Source organism: Saccoglossus kowalevskii, chromosome 16 (assembly GCF_978046115.1).
Source record: "Saccoglossus kowalevskii chromosome 16, keSacKowa6.1, whole genome shotgun sequence".
Taxonomy (NCBI): Eukaryota; Metazoa; Hemichordata; class Enteropneusta; family Harrimaniidae; genus Saccoglossus; species Saccoglossus kowalevskii.
In genome coordinates, this window is record NC_140656.1 from 30,624,927 (window position 1) to 30,645,281 (window position 20,355).

Here is a 20,355-nt window from a genome sequence, read left to right on the forward strand (position 1 = left end):
AGTACATGCTCCGCCCCCGAGGATACGAGCAAATGCCTATCTTCGTCACCCGCGTGAGTTATTGCGCCCTCGCCGATGGACTACAGGCAAAATTACGAGCTTATCGTCGAAGGCACGAAGCTACAAAGACAGTGATGTAGACATGTACTAGTGCATATATTCCGTCATATTTACAAATGAAGCCAAGATTATTATCAGAATACATAATTTGATTATATTTCTGTTATTTCCAAAAGAATACATGCATTTACTAACACTGTAGATTATTGATAATAATGTAAGTTGAAATAAATCATACGTACCAACACGAATCTAACCACACAGTGTAATGTATATAGTCATTCCGTTAGGGTCTTTCTTGTTTCTGATTTTTTGCTTATTGGCAGTAAAACGAAAAACCGGGATTCCAAAGAAACTCATAGAAAATGAACTCGCCCGCGACGTTTGGGTCGCGTTCACTGTGAAAAAAAAAATCTACGTGATTATGACGAGGATAGGAGGTACATATTGTTTTGCTTTTCTTTTTCTTCGAAAACAGAGCCGTAAATCGAACATCAGACAAGGCATGCCTGACTGACACATGGCGAAAGTTTTACTAGTACACCACTGGCTGATCCAGAAACTTGGGCTGAAGGGGGCGCCTCCCCCTAAATCACTGTCCCCACCTTGCATCATACCGCGATTCAAGTTCACTGAAAGTGGTGGCTGTATTGATAATCACAGTCTTGCAATCCGGCATTTCGGGAAAATACACTGGTATGGTTATTGACGAGTCTTCTCAGAAGATGAATTATACATATAGTTAGTTTTTAGACCCCCATACATACTTCTAGGCTCTAGTCTTGCATTTTGGATATAAACGAAATAAAAAAAATTATTAGTACCCGTAGAGGGCGATGTGCTTCGAGTTGAAATCGAGGTTCAATATTTATTTCAACATGGCCGCCGTCGTGGCGAAGGTTGTTTTTCCAGTTATTCGTAACTCGTGTCGAAGGTCTGGTGCGTTATTTGTGATCTCGTTTAGAAACCGCATTCATACCAGAACGTTTTCACAAAGGTAGGTGGTTTTTTATTGATTAATTTACCCTGAAATCTGTTAATGAACATAACACATATGTATCCACAGTGTGAGCTCGTGCAATGCTGTGTGGGGGTACAATCCCGACCCCCAAAAATCTCGATCCGCTTTTCATTGGACAACTCGACCCAGTACCCCTAGAAATCTCGACCCACCTAGTTCAGATGACCCGCTGTCTCAGTAACGTCGTTCTTTTCTCAGTGCTCGCAGACTTCCAAAGCAAAATTCAAAACAATCAAAGTCCATTCACACAAGACAAACCCTTAGCAAACTCAGCCAATTGCACCTGAACTCAAAGGTGACCACCGAACTCGGCCAGATTTCTACTCGGCCAGTGACCGATCACGGCCAGTGACCGTACTCGGCCAGCATATGTGCATAAGGGTGTCAATGATGCAACAGCGAGCGCTGTATTACAGACTGTCGGAGTCATATCACAACAAAATATAAAAAATGTACGGGCGTCAAAGGGTGTCGATTTCAGTGATGCCTATCGTGCTTTGTTAATAAAAAAAGGGTTGTCGATTTCAGTGACGAAACAGCCAGCGCTGTGTCTTTTGTCATATCACAGTAAAATGTAAAAAAAAAATAGACGGTCGCCGATGTGATGTCTGTGATTCGATGTAATGTCTGTGTTTTTCCTTTGAAAAGAAAATTTGCGTCACTGAAATCGACAATGTTCAGCCAATGTTGAAATCAACAACATGTCGGAGAACCAGTAGCGTTTGTGTGTGTGTGTGTTTGTAAACTTGCGTTGTTGAAATCGACAACAAAATAGTCAAGGGAGTTGGCGACTGGCCGAGTTGTGCATTTTTTTTCTGGCCGAGTTGAAATCTGGCCGAGTTCGGTTGTATTCAACTCAAATCAGCAGTTGTGATGAGGTTATGGTAAACTTAAGGTCAGTTCTGTGAGGTTAAAAGTATCCGAGATTTATTACCGACCGGAAAAAAGGATAAGAGTTCTTTATGGCCCCCTCATCCATAACTCTAATCATAACCCTGCCCCTCCAGTACCCCTCCTCCATCTCAGTTGTATATTCTCCTCTTCATAACATGTATTGTTATCCGGAGGGGCATATTATACAATTACATTGGAGAGCTGGATTGACCTCAACAGTAGACATTGTCCATAATTATGACACCTTATGAGTAGCGAGGTAGCGAGAACTTCTGTAGGGAAAAACGGGGGGGGGTGTATTTTCAGAATATTAATCATTATATTGTATACTTTGTTGATCGTTGGTCAAGTTTCAAGTCAAGTGTTCCCAATGCATTTGGTGTGCATACCAGGTTGTGTGGAAAACAAAGGATTTAATTTGCATACTGATTTGTTGACCATCCAGCTTTATTATATCCTGTGTAGTTCAAAGCAAAAATATTTTCACCTATAGTATTTAGATTTCAAGTTTTTTTCAATGTTTTATTTAAATAAGTGTCTTCTTTTACTGGGTTGACATGGCCTGTCACTGAAACATCTTTCTGCCATTTCAGTGTTTGTTCATTCACCACATTCATTAAATCAAGACGCGATGACGACAAAGAAAGTGAACACAGACATTTTAAACTCCAGTATTGGGTGACTCGATTCAGACTCGACAACGCGGAAATAACTGGTGGGAAGATATAGGATTCTTTCCAAACAGATATCAGTGATCTAGTGTCTTCGTCTGATCAGTTCGACATTCGACTTGTGACCTCTGATGCGATCTTGTGTAATGTCAAGCAAGTAATGTCAAAATAAGTCTGCAATAGAGGGCGCTTAGGATCTGGTCCACTCCTTTTAGGACGGTGTCGAAAACGCTGACGCCACAACGACGTATTCTGTTCACACACACAATTTAACAACGTTCTCAAATAAAAGTCGTTGTGACAACGGCTTATTTTGTCTAGTGAGAACACCACTTATGGCATTCCAAAATGGCATTGTGTCAACACAGATGGCGCTAGTTCCGACCACTTTTCCCACAGATCTGTGCTGAAAAGCACCACGTGTGTTGACACAATGCGCAAACGATGCACAAATTACACCATCTATGCATCGTAAAATGAGCTAAAAAATGACGTCAGTGAGCCATTGATTTTGAGTTCTGGCAATCAGAGCATGCATACATTCTTTACAGACTTTATCTTCAGAACTATTAGGCACATAACAATTCTGAGACCCAGGGGAAAAATACCAAATTTTCATAGCCAAACAATCCGTTGGTGTAACATTAAAACAACTGCTAATAAAATTTGACTGTATTCATTATTTTCATACGAGCACCTCATTACACGAAGAACATAATACACTTTCCTATGGTATTTGAAACCAAAATTGTCATCCAACTGTATGACATTTTTGGTCAATAAGCACATTTGTTCAAATTTAAGCAGTTCTGTCATTCAAAATTATGATCTCAGACGTTATATGGTACCCTGATGTCTTGAGCCAGTTTTAGCATATTCAATCAATGTATAATACATGAGTAGTGTAGAATAGAATAGATGACTGTGCAATTCTGCAATATAATGTGATCTAATCATAGTGTAATAAAATAATGCCATTCTTTCCACCGTTAGAATAGAATGGGATTTCCTCAAACAGCAATTGAATGAAAATTGATAAAAAGTCCCATCTTGTGTTTTTTTTTTGCAGGAAATTGGAAACTGTTGGTAAATTAGAGTCACCCAAAGACCAAGGCAAATATGTTACAGGCCAAGTGAGTAAATCTAAAATTAACCCAATATTATTAGGTACATGTAATACATTGTGGCATAAAAGATTATTGGCTACACTAGGTTTTGGTGTGTAATCTTTTATATTTTGTAATACATGACAATAGTATGTCATGGTGACTTGTATACAATTACTTCTTGCAATCTGCTCAAAAATATTGCATTAAGTTATTACACTGCTAATATAATGTGTAATTTTATTATGGCTGATAAAATAAAACATTTGCTTGTGTCTGGTGTGTGTGTGATATTGTGTTTGATTACATCAGCAATGTGTTCTATTCTTGATGAACACAATCTTTGGCTTGTGCATATCCATTATAAGTTTTAAATTAAAGGTTTTACCAACTCTTGACAGTGTTCTCCCCAGGAATTTAAACCACTGTGGTGGCCTAATTTGCATATAATTTGCATATCATTTACATAATAATAGAAATTGACCAAAGCACATTTACACTCACACAATAAACAACATATATTTGAAAAACAAAGTGGCAGATATTTATTTGCTTCACACAGTGTTATAAACACTTTTATTTTGGGCACTTTTGTAATATTAATGAGCTCCGTCACAGTGTAAATATATTTTTTTTGGAGTCAAAATATTACGTTTCACAATTTAGAAGAGTTTGAATTTAAAAATTTAACATTCTCGAAATGCAAATGCTGCACACTAAAAAGAAACAAATAAATTGTAAAAGGTTAAATGAAACTAATTTGAAACGTTTGAGCCAGGATTATGTTCACAACTTTCATGATCTTATTTACTACAAAATTCTCCTTCAAAAAATCGACCACGTAATTATTTGGCGGATTGCTGGTTATTATTCCGACCATCAGCTTCTACAATGTTTACATTTACAGTAAATGAACGAACAAATAACACTTCCAAACGATCATCAAAGTTACGACGTGACATAACTTACTTCGCGATGTTATACACCAGTTATACCAATAATTCCTCTTACTCAGTCATGATGCCATGCAAAAATTAAATACTTCTTTTTTTATATGAAAAAAACGTAAAATTTGAGCTAGTTTTATCGGGAGAAATTATTTTTGATCACTCGATCACTTCGGTGAAAAACACAGACCCCGTTGTGTCGTCACCGGAAGCGCTGTCCCAGGAGAAGACGCCGAACTGCAGCGTCAAAGACACAGACCCGCCATGATAGCTGTGACGCGTTAGTTGACCGCATGTGTCCTTTGACCCGGTGGGTCAAAAACGTCATTAACGAATCAGAATGCCGCATGGTAATGCCCGTAGAACCCGAAGTTTTCTGAATGATCTTGATCATAAAAATTACATTGCGGAAGTAAAGCGATGTCGTAGCACAATGTGTTGGTATGAATTTCAGATGAAAACTGCATGATGGTTTTCGAAAGAGGTGATTAGAAATTTTTAAAAGGTAAAAGAAGTCTTGAAAGAAGAGTTTTTACATGATTCACGATGATAACAGTTCAAATGTATTTTACGCAATCACGCAATAAACACATTGTTTTTTCTTGAGTAGCGTAAACTGAACGTGAACTCCGCTTTGCCCATGTTACATCGGGTGGAATTGATTTTGAAAGAATTTTAGCTTTCAATCTGAAGACTGCGTCTACCGTCAGAAAGTATTTACTTACAAACAAAGAGGTGCTAATTTTACAAAATTGACTTGTATTGTTCAATTGCGGGACTATGTCTATTGTTTACAAATTATTATCCACGACTGGCAGGATGCGTGTCGGTCGGTACGTAAGTATTATAACAATATGGCAATAGTCCTGGTCGGAAGCGTTTCCGTTATGGTCGCTAATTTTGAGTGCCGGTCGGGCCGACCAGCGTGATGAGATCCCCAATGAAAAAAGCACTGTGGCGGTCTTGCTAATCACCGTGGCGGTGTCAGACCAGTGTGGCGGCAAATCGAAGCACTGTGACGGGACCGCCACGCTGTTTACATCCTGGGGAGAACACTGCTTGATATTATAGATAGACGTTCAGTGTTCTCCACAACCCAAAACAGCTGGTGGGCGGCCTAATTAGCATAAATTTGCAATGAACTGCAATACATACTAAGTTATTTACTCAGTGTTCTCCCCAGGCCAAAACAGCGTCGCGGGCCCCGACGCGATCGGATTTTCCGCGACGCTATGTATTTCCTCCGCGATGCTATTATTTATCTGATTTCTTCAGTCTCTCACATACTGTGAAGTTTCCTGGAAAACTAGTTAAATCTACAAATGCATTGTATTAACGCCAATTTCCTGGGATAATCCCCTGTTATTTCTCATTGGTTGGATATCGTTTTAAAAAAACAAAGCAGTTCTATAAAGACAAAGCCGTAAGCCCCGGTGTCAAACGCTCTTTGCCAAACGTATATTCATATGCAAATGATATAGTCACACTAGAGGTCAAAAGCCACATGTTTCCGGTGTGTACGAAACGCATTTTCATTATTATTTTTAGAAATGTAGTCGTACTATTATTCTCAGTTTTGATTTTTGTCAGTATTTTTGATATTATATTTGTTTTTTGAGATCAAAATGTGAAAAAATATATATTTATGATGTAAACAATTTTGACCTCGTAATTGTGAATGATGGCGTCACCCACGTAAGATCCAACGAGCGTGAACTTCCCACTCGGATCACATATCGTGCTTAGATTTGGATGAATTATGTGAAGCATAATTGAAAATAATATAATTATCAAGAAATCGGGAATTCTAATCAAGAAACGTGTGGAAATTGGAGTGACACTTGTGTTATTTCTTGGAAGAAAAGCCTCAATTTTACGTGATATAACAATGGCGACAATTCGTAATTCAGACCTCCGTTGTCTCGAATTGTTCACAATTGTGTTGAACAGACAACATCGATGATTAAAAAAAATACATAAAGATGGATAATTTCAGCCAGAAAAACTATTATTGCTCGAACATAGTAGCGTAAGTATCGTGACTCGTAACAGTTGTTGTACTTAACCGGAAAACAACAGAAACGGAAGACAAGCAATGAGAATAATCAACTCCATGTTTAATTTACTGGGACCGGCCAAGCAAAGAAACAGAAAACTCAGTATTTCTGCGGGAAATTTGCAATACTAAACATGCAGTGCAATAATTGTATACAGATTGTACATAAAATTAATAAATAGAAAAAAAGGAAAAAAACTGGTTTTGTTTTATTTCCCCGTATGACAATTAATATGTTAATTTATGCTAATTATATGCGAATTAGTCGTGACTCTATGAACAATTTCTGGGGAGAACACTGTATTTACTATTCTTTTTAAAATTTAATTGAAACATGTTACAATCTTTTGAAATACAAACAGATTGGTCAATATCAATATTTACGAAATTTGAAATTGGTGATTTATACGTTCTCAAAATATTCTGCGTTCATGAAATGCAATTCGAGTAACGAAGAGCAAGTACAAAACATAACTGAGTTATAATGTAGAAAATATAAGAGGTGATTTGTCCCCGAAGCAAGAAAGGACGGTTTGTCAAAATAAAACCCACAATTTTATTATTTGTTGCATCAGTACTCGCCCATGCCGACAGACGGTACAATACATTTACGCATGTACGATCACGACATGTAGCGTTTTCACACGTTGTGTTGGAATTCAAGAAAAAATGCTAGCAATCGGCAAAATGAAAGAATCTGCTATGTGCATAAAAAATCGATAAATTGAAAACAAGTAAGTCGAAAAGATGACTAAAATATGTATTCAAATACAAATACTCTCGTTAAACTAATCCGGCAGCCATGTTTGATGTATTTTACCGCTTTCAGAATTCAGTACATGAACACCCAGAATGCGCTGTTCCCTTATGCAACTTAGATACTAAATCGTTACAGCGCCAACAGCGGTGGGTGATCGACGGTCGCTGAATGGGGTAGGCCAAAAGGTCATCAGTTTGCCTTCTCCATGCTGTTTTCACAATGAATATCGAGCGAACGTTGTAAATACTGCTAGAATTTTTTTTTTCAAGTTTACATGCAATCTGCTAATATATTTGTTTTTTTTCTGTACATATACATTTCGCTTGTATTTACTTCCTTCCTTCGTGATCGGAAGACGATTATTAAAAATACAGCTGTAAATTGAAACCACTGTAGTTGCGTAAGTGGCAACATGGAGGTAACAATGTCGGGCGACAATGAATTCAGGCGATTGACACATTGCCATGAATACACTTGATAACTGCTTGCAGACTTCTAGTGGTCATTGTTTATGTTTGGACTCTTGAAACAATAGCAAAATAAAGGGTTGGGCAACTACTCTTTTGTTTAGGCTTGGGAAGAACAATGCAAGCTTTTTACAAATAATTTCAGCTGGATGTACGTCGGTGGGCGAGTGTTGAGAGTTACTAGGCGGCCGTAAAACTTGAGGGGTGGGCCGCCCACCTAAAACTCCTTGTGGAGAACACTGACGTTTGGATTAACATTTTTGTGATATAACAAAACTAGTTGTCAACTAGGATCATAAACAAAATGTGATGTATTTGACCCTCAAAAAGGTCACACATCCTGGTATTTTCGGGATGTACAGATTCATTCATGAGAATATATCAACAGTACTTAAATGTGTGACTTTTAGCTGTCTTGAAAAATATCTATTGTATCAAGGTAAATGTTTACTAAGGCAGAGAAGTAATTAAGATGTAAACGCTGATCATTTGATTGATGTCGTCCTGATTATACATGTGTACATAGATGAATTTACTGTGCTTATTACTTTCTAATCTCAATTGTTGCAGTTATTTCTTCACAAAGTGTTTGGATATAGAGGTATAGTTTTATTTCCATGGCTTGCAAGGCTTTATGACAGAGACATTGGAACTAAAGAAGATAGGTAAGCAGCTTTACATGCAAGTCAAAGCCCATCTTCGTTCTTCTACTTATGTCCTTGTGATAAATACATTTCAACAGTGAAATCAAACATATTGGCTACGCAACGGTGTGGTAATTTGAGAACTTTTTAGCTCCGCTGTCGACTTTGTCGAGCGGAGCTTATCATATGAGTGATTGTCCGTTGTCGTCGTCCGTGTCAATGTTTTACTTTTTCGACTTCTTCTTGAAAACTACAAGCCTGAATGCTTTGATACTTGGTGTATATGTACCTTGGGTAGACCTCTCTTAGATTTGTTCATTTCATGTTGATATCTTCAATTTTCTAATTTTGGTGAATATTTTTGTCATTTTTGGTAAAAAGTGATATTTTCGACTTCTTGTTAAAAACCGCAAGTGCAATTGCTTTGATATTACATATATAGGTACTACATGTGGACCTCTCTCAGATTTGTTCTTTTTGTAATGATATCTTTAATTCTCTAATTTTGGTGAATATTTTTGTCTTTTTTGGTAAAAAGTGATATTTTCGACTTCTTGTTAAAAACCGCAAGTTCGATTGCTTTGATATTACATATATAGGTACTACATGTGGACCTCTCTCAGATTTGTTCATTTTGTGATGATATCTTCAATTCTCTAATTTTGGTGAATATTTTTGTAATTTTTGGTAAAAAGTGATATTTTCGACTTCTTGTTAAAAACCAATAGTTCAATTGCTTTGATATTACATATATAGATACTACATGTAGACCTTTCTCAGATTTGTTCATTTTGTGATGATATCTTCAGTTCTCTATTTTTGGTGAATATTTTTGTCATTTTTGGTAAAAAGTGATATTTTCGACTTCTTGTTGAAAACTGTAAGTCCGATTGCTTTGATATTACATATATAGGTACTACATGTGGACCTCTCTCAGATTTGTTCATTTTGTGATGATATCTTCAATTCTCTAATTTTGGTGAATATTTTTGTAATTTTTGGTAAAAAGTGATATTTTCGACTTCTTGTTAAAAACCAATAGTTCAATTGCTTTGATATTACATATATAGATACTACATGTAGACCTTTCTCAGATTTGTTCATTTTGTGATGATATCTTCAGTTCTCTATTTTTGGTGAATATTTTTGTCATTTTTGGTAAAAAGTGATATTTTCGACTTCTTGTTGAAAACTGTAAGTCCGATTGCTTTGATATTACATATATAGGTACTACATGTGGACCTCTCTCAGATTTGTTCATTTTGTGATGATATCTTCAATTCTCTAATTAATTTATTTTGGTAAATATTTTTGTTATTTTTGGTAAAAAGTGATATTTTCAACTTCTTGTTAAAAACTGTAAGTACGATTGCTTTGACACTATTCATATTGTTCATTTTCTAATGATGTCTTCAGTTCTTTAATTGAAATGTGCATTGCTAACAGCGGAGCTATCTCAGCCGATAGGCTGCTTGTTTAGTGATTGTTAGTCATTCTGTCTAGGATTTTTACTTAGACAATAATACCTGTGTTGTGCATAACTCAAAAGCAAAAAGTATGTAAGGATAAATAAATTGAAATATAGGGAATACCTTGAAAATTGCTCAGATATTTGATGCTTCATGAAATGAAAAATAAAAATATGTTTTGTCAGTGTTTTATCGTTGCTTACATGTCTGTCTCAATGTTTTTGCATTGGAGCATAGGATGATTTGTTTTAAATTCATCTAAACGTTATTGTTTTGCTAATAAAGTGTACAGAAATTGCAATAAAAGGCAATACAATAATTAGTTGTTTTGTCTGTGAATACTGTATCTGTATAAGTGAACACTAGATGGCGCTCTTAATGATCTGATGATGAGTATTGCTCAATTATGTGTATATTTCAGGCCTGTGGATGGAAACATTGACAATGTACATGCTGGCAATAAGGAAGTACGAGGTAAAACACATACATATTACCAAGTGCTGATTGACTCCAGAGATTGTCCATTTATTGTAAGTAGACCCACTGCAATGCAATGTGAAACCTGTCTAAACTAAACACCAACGTAAAAGTAGAGTTTTTTTACTGAAAGTCTTGAAAGTTTTTTTGTATGAAAAAGTAGACAGTTTTCCTGTATAGGGTAACCGGTTTTGTTGTATTATGTGATGATATTTTAGCTCCCATGCATTTTCATTATCTAATTTACATAACAATGTTTGACTCCTGTGTGCAAAGCACAAAAAGGGAGTCTTTGCAGTTAGTGTGTCTGTCTGTGTGTGCGTGTGTCTTTTCCATCGATATCTCAAGAACCATACATTGTTTTTTTAATGAAACTCTGTGCATAGATGCTCTGGGCCAATGCGCAGATTTTTGATTAGGTTTTGGTAAAAGTCCATGCATAATAGTTACCTAATTTGCATGATAATTAGCTGGTTTTTAGCTGTTCTATGACTGTTCCACTGATATCTAAAGAACCACTCATTGGATTTTGATGAAACTTGGCACATAGATGCTCCAAACTAATGCACAGATTTTATTAGTTTTAGGTAAAAATCTTTGCAATATTAATTACCTAATTTGCATAATGATTAATCAATTTTCGGCTTTTCCACTGATATCTCAAGTACTGATCATCACATTTGAATAAAATTTGGTACATAAATGCTCTAGGACAATAGACAGGCCTGATTAATTTTGGGTTAAAATTTGTTCATATTAATTCTCTAATTAGCATAATAATTCATATTTTTTTTGTTCTGTTCTGTTCATATTAGTTACCTGATTTACATAATTAGTTTTCAGTTTTTCCATCAATATCACAGGTACAATTAATTTTGAATTAATTTTTCATGTGTCTTCAATACTCTCAGCACATGGGAGTTCTTTCTAAGCTTTCTTTGATTTTCAGTTTACTCTTGGGTACCTTTCGAGAGTTTGACCAGCTTGTATTATTTTGTAACCTATCAATTGTTTGGCGAAATGGATCAAAAAATGCTGTGTCATTAGTTTGGAATCATGAGTAAGGCTGAAATCGCTATATGTTATTTCACTTAACATCACAAATTCATTTCACATAGGAATATTCCTAATAACTGTAAAAAAAATTCCACCCAAATTAAGCATTTCTACCATACCATGCACACTGCTTATTGCAAATATATATTGTCTTTCACTGACTGTTTTGTGCTCGAGGTCTGAGGTTGAGCACAACAGAAACTTACCAGAAGGAAGTTCTGAAACAGTCTTTAACGATATCAACCAAGTAGGAGTAGTTAAACTTAGTTATATGAAGTTCATGTGTTGTTGAAATGTACATGTAACTTCTTTGGTATAGGACTATGGGTTGATGTCCTATATTATCACATGGTATCCATGTGTTTATTATAATGAACTACATATTGTAGTTTACATGTATGACAAATCACCTGCATAGCTGATTTAGTAGAGTGACCATGCATTCACACAGTTGTCCATCTGGAAATCATTGGTTTGAATCCAGGGTGTGCTGTTCAAAAAAATGTCCAATTGTGTGTAGATGAAAGGCAAGGTATATGAGGGGGAAAATGTCTGTCTTTGTTGTTTTGCTTAAATAAATTACTGCACTATTATTTGGGATTTTTTTTACAATTCATGCTGTATTATTTTATAGTGTACATTGAGATTAATACAGTATATGTAGTATTAATTGAGGATTAGCTACATTTTTTCCAAATTTTGCTTAGATATGTTGCTGAAGTTAGAACTATTAAATTTTTTAGAACTTTTATACACAAGTTTATACTATTCTATGAGGAACATTGAGATTAATACAGTATATATAGTATTACTGTATTACATTGTTTGACTTTCGTAACTTTTATACTCACCTTTGTCATGCAAAGAAAAGATGTTGCATCATTAGTTGGTTATCTATCCCATCCATCCAGTGTTTTCTATTTTAAGCAAACTTAACTACACAGTCTTGTGGTGTATTTTGTTTCCTTGTCACAGAGAGCACAGACAGAAGCTGTAACTTTCTTAGGAAACCAAGAAAATAGTCGATCACTCTATGCAATACCAGGTAATGTCTGTTTTTTGGAAATAGATCATTTGAGTTTAACCCAGTAAACCAGCTTTTAATAGGTGGGTGGTTTTACCGATCCTTCCAAAGCTGACAGTTATGTACCAGCAGTCATTTTGAAAAACATTTGATTGTATATTGCCTTACCTAGAATTAGCTTTGCCACTGAGTAGGAGAATATAATTTTCACATTTTCTCATCAAGAATCACATCAAGTATATAGCAGATAGTAAATAAAAATGAGGTCCTCAATCTTGTTCCCATGGTGACCACAATTTTGATATGGGGGAGGGGGTGTTTGAACTATTCACCGCATTGAGACATTGTATAGTATTGCACATAATTCATGTTTCTATTCTGTTTTGTTATCACAGGTCTAGACTATGTTGCACATGAAGATTTACTGCCGTACTCATCTACTGAGAGAAATCCAATATTTCATGAGTTATTTGATAGATTCCTCCAATATGAAAGCGGACATGGTATGTCTACAAACTTGTGTCAATATATTGGTGTTTGTTTTCCATCTCCTGATTTTCCCCATGCTTTGAGGTGTTTTATATTACAAATTTTGTAAAAAGTACAAATTTTATAAAAAGACCCTCATCCCCATCTGAATATCACCTGGAGCTAGCTGTTTTACTGTCATGAAAACACAGTATCTATTTGATATATCTGGCATCTGCAAGAAAATGGTGACTTCTCTTGTTCATTTGATTCTAGTGAACACCCCTGTTTTACTTCGATTGACGTATGTATTTCTGATATCACAGAGCTTGTACATTTGTTGTGATGTCATCAGTAATACTGTTTATCTTATGGCCTAAGTAGTGGCTGAAATTAAATATTTCTGTTTATTCCAACAGTATGGGTCGAGGGGAAAGCTGCCTCTGTATAATTAACTTCCAACCAAATTTGTACTTGGCTTTTATGTATTCTTCAGATCCACCATTTTCACCGAAAGAGACTTTACGAGCTTGGCAAGAAAAAAACCACCCTTGGTTAGAACTTTCTGATGTCCACAGAGAAACCACAGAAAATGTTAGAGTGACTGTAATCCCATTTTACATGGGTTGTAGGGTGAGTTTTTGTGTTGGTTATTTTGTACTTACCGGTAACACCTAGATATGTGAAATTTCAGTCAAAAATGAACTCTTAAAAGAATTGGAATTATTGCTGCTAACTGTTATTGGTGATGTATGTCTTTACATTCATAGTATCTCTTTTAATGCTTATACAGGAATCCCAGAATTCACATGTGTATTGGGTAAGTAATAATGTCAATTATGCTATCAGAAATATATCATTGTAACTAAACAGTATTTGTCACTACTACAAAGTAACAGTATTAGTCACTACTACAAAGTAACATTATTAGTCACTACTACAAAGTAACAGTATTAGTCACTACTACAAAGTAACAGTATTAGTCACTACTACAAAGTAACAGTATTAGTCACTACTACAAAGTAACAGTATTAGTCACTACTACAAAGTAACAGTATTAGTCACTACTACAAAGTAACAGTATTAGTCACTACTACAAAGTAACAGTATTAGTCACTACTACAAAGTAACAGTATTAGTCACTACTACAAAGTAACAGTATTAGTCACTACTACAAAGTAACAGTATTAGTCACTACTACAAAGTAACAGTATTAGTCACTACTACAAAGTAACACAGTATCTATCAGTGTCTTCACACAGTAAAACAAGCCAACCATTAACCTTGTGGTTACTGCTTACTATGTCATCTTTATGTTTCTTACAGTGGAGGTATTGTATTAGACTAGAAAACTTAGGTGAGGACACTGTGCAATTACGTGAGAGGCACTGGAGAATATTCAGCTTATCTGGAACATTAGAAACAGTGAGAGGGAGAGGGGTTGTTGGTCAGGTATGTCAAATGTCAGGCTATTCTGACTTTGTTTTTAAATATTATATTCTGTGAGCATAGCAAACATACTATCGCTTCAAGGACTGACACTATTCATGAATCAACAATGCATTTTCCCCTAGTTCAAGACTTTTTTTTATTTTTTAGGAACCTATTTTATCAAAAGAGCAGCCGGCTTTTCAGTATAGTAGTCATGTTTCATTACAAGCCCCTAGTGGTCATATGTGGTAAGTTATGCTGCATATTTGTTATAACACCTCATCCCATTGGCTTATGCACCTTGATAGCAATATACAGCTGATCATCAACCAATGGAAAACAATGTATAATAGATGTTGAATTTGTTAATGCTTCAATGTAATCAGTCAGAACCATAATATGCAATCAGCTAGTCTCACTACGTGTATGGCGCTGTCAGTGGCCATGTGTGTTCATTATTCACAGTATTTGTGTTTTATTAAATACTGCAATGTTGTCATTTTCATTAGTTTTGTGTGACTTCTCTAGCTGTCCTTTCAGTGTCATTGATGAAAGCGCAATAAGTGCCATAAACCGTTCTTGTTGCCGAAAATCTTCCAGATTTGGTAATTAGACTGCTTTTGAACTAAATTTGACAAGATTCATTGTGAACTGTGCCACAAAAAGTCACAGTGAATTATTATTTAGTCTTGTGACAATTTTAATGAAAAGAATTATTGCCACATACATGTACCAATTCCACTAATTCTCAAATCTGAAATGTTGGAGGCAATACAATCTAGCTGAGTTGAGGCGCTATGTAACTAACACTGACAATGCTATCGACTACTTCTAAAATTGCCATGGATTTGCCCGTGTTGCAGGGATATTTTAGGTTTTTTCTTTGTTCTCAATTGTGGGCCGTAGTTCTAAACAAACCCACACATGATTGAACAGTTAGCAGATGAAATTGAACAATGAAATGGGGAGTCAGAACTATTATCAACATCTGAACACACTGAAAACATCTGAACACGCTGTAAACATCTGAACACACTGGAAACATCTGAACACACTGGAAACATCTGAACACGCTGTAAACATCTGAACACACTGAAAACATCTGAACACACTGAAAACATCTGAACACACTGAAAACATCTGAACACACTGGAAACATCTGAACACACTGGAAACATCTGAACACACTGGAAACATCTGAACACACTGGAAACATCTGAACACACTGAAAACATCTGAACACACTGAAAACATCTGAACACACCGGAAACATATGAACACACCGGAAACATATGAACACACTGAAAACATATGAACACACTGAAAACATATGAACACACTGAAAACATCTGAACACACTGAAAACATCTGAACACACTAAAAACATCTGAAAACATCTGAACACAATGAAAACATCTGAACACACTGGAAACATCTGAACACACTGGAAACATCTGAACACAATGGAAACATCTGAACACAATGAAAATATCTGAACAGAGTTTATTACATAAATGTAGTATTTCCAATAATTCATACAAGTTTAAGCAGATATCGAAATAATTGTCCCATGATCTAGATACAAATAAAGCTTGATAAATGATCTCAAATTACAACATTAATTTGTAAATCTTTCATGTTGATGTGATGTCAGCAATAGACGTTCTCTCTTGTGTAAGATGTATAATACACTATAAAAACAAAATAATGAGTGCCCTATAGTGAACTAATGTCACATTTAAACCTCTTTTGGTACCATCATTTTTCTTGACAAAATTTTGTTTTTCTACAATTTTAAACCAGATGTACTTAAATTTTTATTGGCCACAAGTCTCGAACAATATTTTTGAAAACAAATGTGACAAAAATTATGTTGGTTCTACTTGGTGAAGGCGAGAAAAAGTTGATTTTGGCATCCAAACTGTTTTGTTATATGGCATGAACTCTCATAGCAAAAATTCACTTTTACTTACCACTATTTCATGACTAAATTAAAGAATCTTCTGCATCACATTAATGTCCGCTTTTAAGTTTAATTTAATTTTAATGTTTATCTATATTTATTTTTTTCAGGGGTACATTCAGAATGGAGTTGCCAGATGGTCACTCATTTGATTGCCGTATTCCACCATTTTCATTAGAAAGTAAACAAGACGACGCTTCAAATCCACATGGTTTCTTTGGATGAAAGTGATGTATGATATATATTTATTTACGCAAATAGGAATAACAAATATTGATTGGAAGATGTGGATTGGAAATTGGAGAATTTCAACTGTCAGTTTAATTATACTTCAGCATTTGAATTTTTTATGAATATAGTAGAGGATGAGTGTAGATTCACAGCCTGCTCTCTTGTTTGGACCCATTTTGATACATTGTTAAATAAGACAAGAATTAGATTTTCTTTTCTTCTTTTTGTAGTATATTGGATTGCCTGGAAGTAAGGGGGGGGGGGGGAAACAGAATATAATTTTCAGAAATTTCAGAAATAGTCGTAATCTGAAATTTTAGTTTCTGACCTCCCTGGCATACAATGTGCTTTTGTAGTTAGATAGCTAAGTAACTAGTAAACATAAAATTACATGTATATACATTTGTATATGTAGTGTAAGGGTAGTCACATTTCTTAACATCAAGTCTTGGGAGTATTGTGGCAGCAAGTTAGCTCACTAATTACCAATCACTAAAGCAGTTGACCTACAATTTCTGTCACCATCAAATGCTAGTCATCTCAAAAAACAACATTTTAAATACGTTTATGAGGTATGAGTGAAAAGTATGCAAAATTGTTTGCAATCGTCAAATCTGTTTTGTCAAAAGTTGTCAGTGATTTAGTGAGCAACTTCACTAACTTGCTGCCGCAATACTACTGATACTTGCTGTATTAAACTAGTTTAATATTGAAAGAAATTTTTTTATGTTCTTTATCACCTGATATTAACAACTTACTTTTACAGATATATTGTAGTTTTGGTGTTTAAATAAGTTTCTGGTATGGTGCTGAGAAATATAATCACCATAGTTTATTGTCATAGGATTTTCGATTTAGTTTAAACTAATATTTTTTTCTAAAAAAGCTGAACAAGAAAATCCAAAGATGTAGACCAGTTACAATTCATATTTATTTGATGAGTGACAAATATTTACAATTTATATTACTGAAGTGCTCTAGATGATGCCAAATGTTTTTAGTCTCTGTTCTGACAGTTTGGAACAGGTACATGTACCGCTACTCGATGATTTGGTTGTGTCCATGCACAGACCAGTTTGAATGAAGTCTTGTGGTCTCACAATACAACTAAACTTAGATTTAAAAACTTTAAAGCAGGACTGCATTGCACAAGAGCAAATAAATCAAGTAATAACATTTTAAAATATTAATTTTCCTGGCGTTTAAAATAAAAAATTAAGTTGATTCCATCTGACTAGTGCTGGAAATTTATATTGGAGGAATTAAACCTCCCTGACAACTAAATCTAAATATCCGCCATTTCAAAATAAATAGTATCCGGTATTCTAAAATTCCAATCACAAATCTAAGTCTTACTTGGTTTGTAAGGATATTACATTTATCCTGCATTACATTAATTTGAATTTCAAATGTGATCACTGGAAATGATTTCTTTGTGTCTATATATTTATAGTACTTTATGTTTTCTGATTGAAACACGAATACCTGGTTATGTAAGATAAGTAGATTCTGCTGACCACTACAAGCTGTGTGAAATGAATAGTATTTGTTTCTTATTATGAGCATAAGATGTGTATATTTGCTAATAGTATCTCATTTTGACATTTTGATAGCAGGCAACTTGAGAATAAATGTTATCTTCATATTTTCAGTAAGAATTGTTCATGACATTATGATAACACAAAGATCACTACTGTTAAATCTTTGCCTTTTTTGTGAAAATATTTCATTTTATCTAGAGTTTGTTTCATGGGCTGAAAATATTAAATCTTTTAAAATATTCCGAAAAAATCTCCCATGTGATAATAGCATTCCCCAGTTACTGGTATACTTAATAGGAAGTTCCAATAATGACAAGCTTCCTCTGGGGCTACAACCTGTTGATGTAGCGCCCCCAAAGTTCAAATTACTGAACTTTTGTTTTTTTGCTTTAACGTACTGGTGTGGATTTATTTCACAGTGATGCTTTCTCTATTATGACTAGTGTTTTTAGATTTGGAAAAAAAATCAAAATGTAAATAAATTTGTATCATTGAATATATAATATTTGTTTTATTTATTTATTAATGGTCTGTAACATGCAACCGAATTGAATGTATATGTCCTTGGGCATGGAGACAACTCAAATACAGTTGTATGTGTGTTTGTATGTATAGGATGTAATGTATGAGTAAGTGTACAATTGTTGAACAACACAAGGACCACAGGCCTGAGTGAAGTTCAATTTCTGAACAATTGCATGACCATAAATCCATTTCTGGCTTAAAACAGGTCAACCCAGGGGTGAATACAATAGGTTTGTATGAACCCCAAAAATCGGAAGATTTGAATGGGTTTACTGGACCCGTCGTACATCGTCTGTCAACTTTTATTCAAGCGATTTCTTCACATATATTTACATATTAGGTTATTGCAGGTCGATGAGTTACACTCTATAATAAGCTTGTGAATATTACTACACTGTCACATCAAGTTCTCGGTAGACTGAAGAACAAGGTGTTTGAATCCAATCACTGATATTGTACTGGTAAGGATGTAAACATACAGATAATGAACAAAGAGTGTTGTGTTATATGGGGTATTAGAAGTGTTTACCTGACAAAGAAATCAACATCATGCCACATACACTGTATCAGTATTTATTCTATCAGTTCAGCGTAATAAACTAGTTTAGTAATATGAGGTTATTACGAGGATAGCTCACGTATGCATGAAGACAGTACAGCGGGAGCACCGACCAACGCGCAGCGGATGACCAAGCGATGGCGTACTGTCTGAGTGCATACTTTGAGGTATCCTCGTAATAACCTTATTATTATACATCTTTTCCTTCCCAGGATACATCATGTTAATGCCAAAATGTTTAGAACAGAATCAATAAACTTCTTTGTGTGGCAGCCATGTTTGTTTTTGCTTATGCACATAATCATTCCATATTTAGAATTTGCATTTCCTAATATGGTAGAATGAAAATACACTGTAAAATACCGCAAAATTATGGAATGCTGTAACTTGTTGCGTTACGGTGACAGATGTATAATAATATTTTATATCTCCATACTGTGTGATTAAAATCCATTCCATCTGATTGGTCCATGAAAGCAGATTGACCTTCTGACATGACTTACTATTGCAAAATAATTAATATCTCAAGGATATTTGTAGTTTTACACAATATTTCTTGAATTATTACTAGGAATGATATCTGCCAGTTTCATGTGATTTACTCACATGTTCTATAGCTTTGACCTTTGTATGTTTTGTGTGGTGAGCATAGTAAATGGTGACTGTATATAGTGTTTACTGGATGCGAGGCAGTGGTATCAAAGCATGTTGTTATAACCGCTACAGATTAGTGGCTTACTGAATGAATGGTTCTAACGATTGCATGATTTATGAATACATATTGTGAAAATGAGAAATAGTTTTCAATCTGTGCATCTGTTCAATGTTGTTACTTTAACTTGCTTTTACAGAAGAAAGATGTTATAATAATCATGTCATGTACTATGCCACCTTTCCAGATGCTGTGTATGCTCCAGGTCTGGTACTGTGCCTGCAAGCCAGAAATCCCAGTACATTGAATACAAACATGTGTGTCTCTAGAATG

The 20,355-nt window shown here is 35.0% G+C and overlaps 1 protein-coding gene across 1 annotated transcript; it reads left to right on the forward strand.

Annotated features, from left to right (window-relative positions):
* The first annotated feature begins 932 nt into the window (after nt 1-932).
* On the forward strand, nt 933-16,948 carry LOC100377594 (polymerase delta-interacting protein 2-like). The gene is made up of 11 exons (XM_006824131.3): nt 933-1,057; nt 3,716-3,779; nt 8,553-8,647; nt 10,517-10,625; nt 12,604-12,673; nt 13,048-13,155; nt 13,617-13,753; nt 13,914-13,940; nt 14,447-14,572; nt 14,720-14,799; nt 16,625-16,948. The coding sequence occupies exons 1-11, from the start codon at nt 939-941 to the stop codon at nt 16,737-16,739; spliced, it is 1,050 nt and encodes a 349-aa protein (XP_006824194.1). The 5' UTR covers nt 933-938; the 3' UTR covers nt 16,740-16,948.
* Nucleotides 16,949-20,355: the final 3,407 nt, after the last annotated feature.

Excerpts from the sequence above, each read along its gene's own strand:
- LOC100377594 (XM_006824131.3), top strand. The coding sequence starts at position 939 with ATGGCCGCCGTCGTGGCGAAGGTTGTTTTTCCAGTTATTCGTAACTCG. Across the intron at positions 10,626-12,603 it reads CCAGAGATTGTCCATTTATT|AGAGCACAGACAGAAGCTGT; the intron begins GTAAGTAGACCC and ends TCCTTGTCACAG. Across the intron at positions 13,156-13,616 it reads CCAATATGAAAGCGGACATG|ATCCACCATTTTCACCGAAA; the intron begins GTATGTCTACAA and ends TGTATTCTTCAG.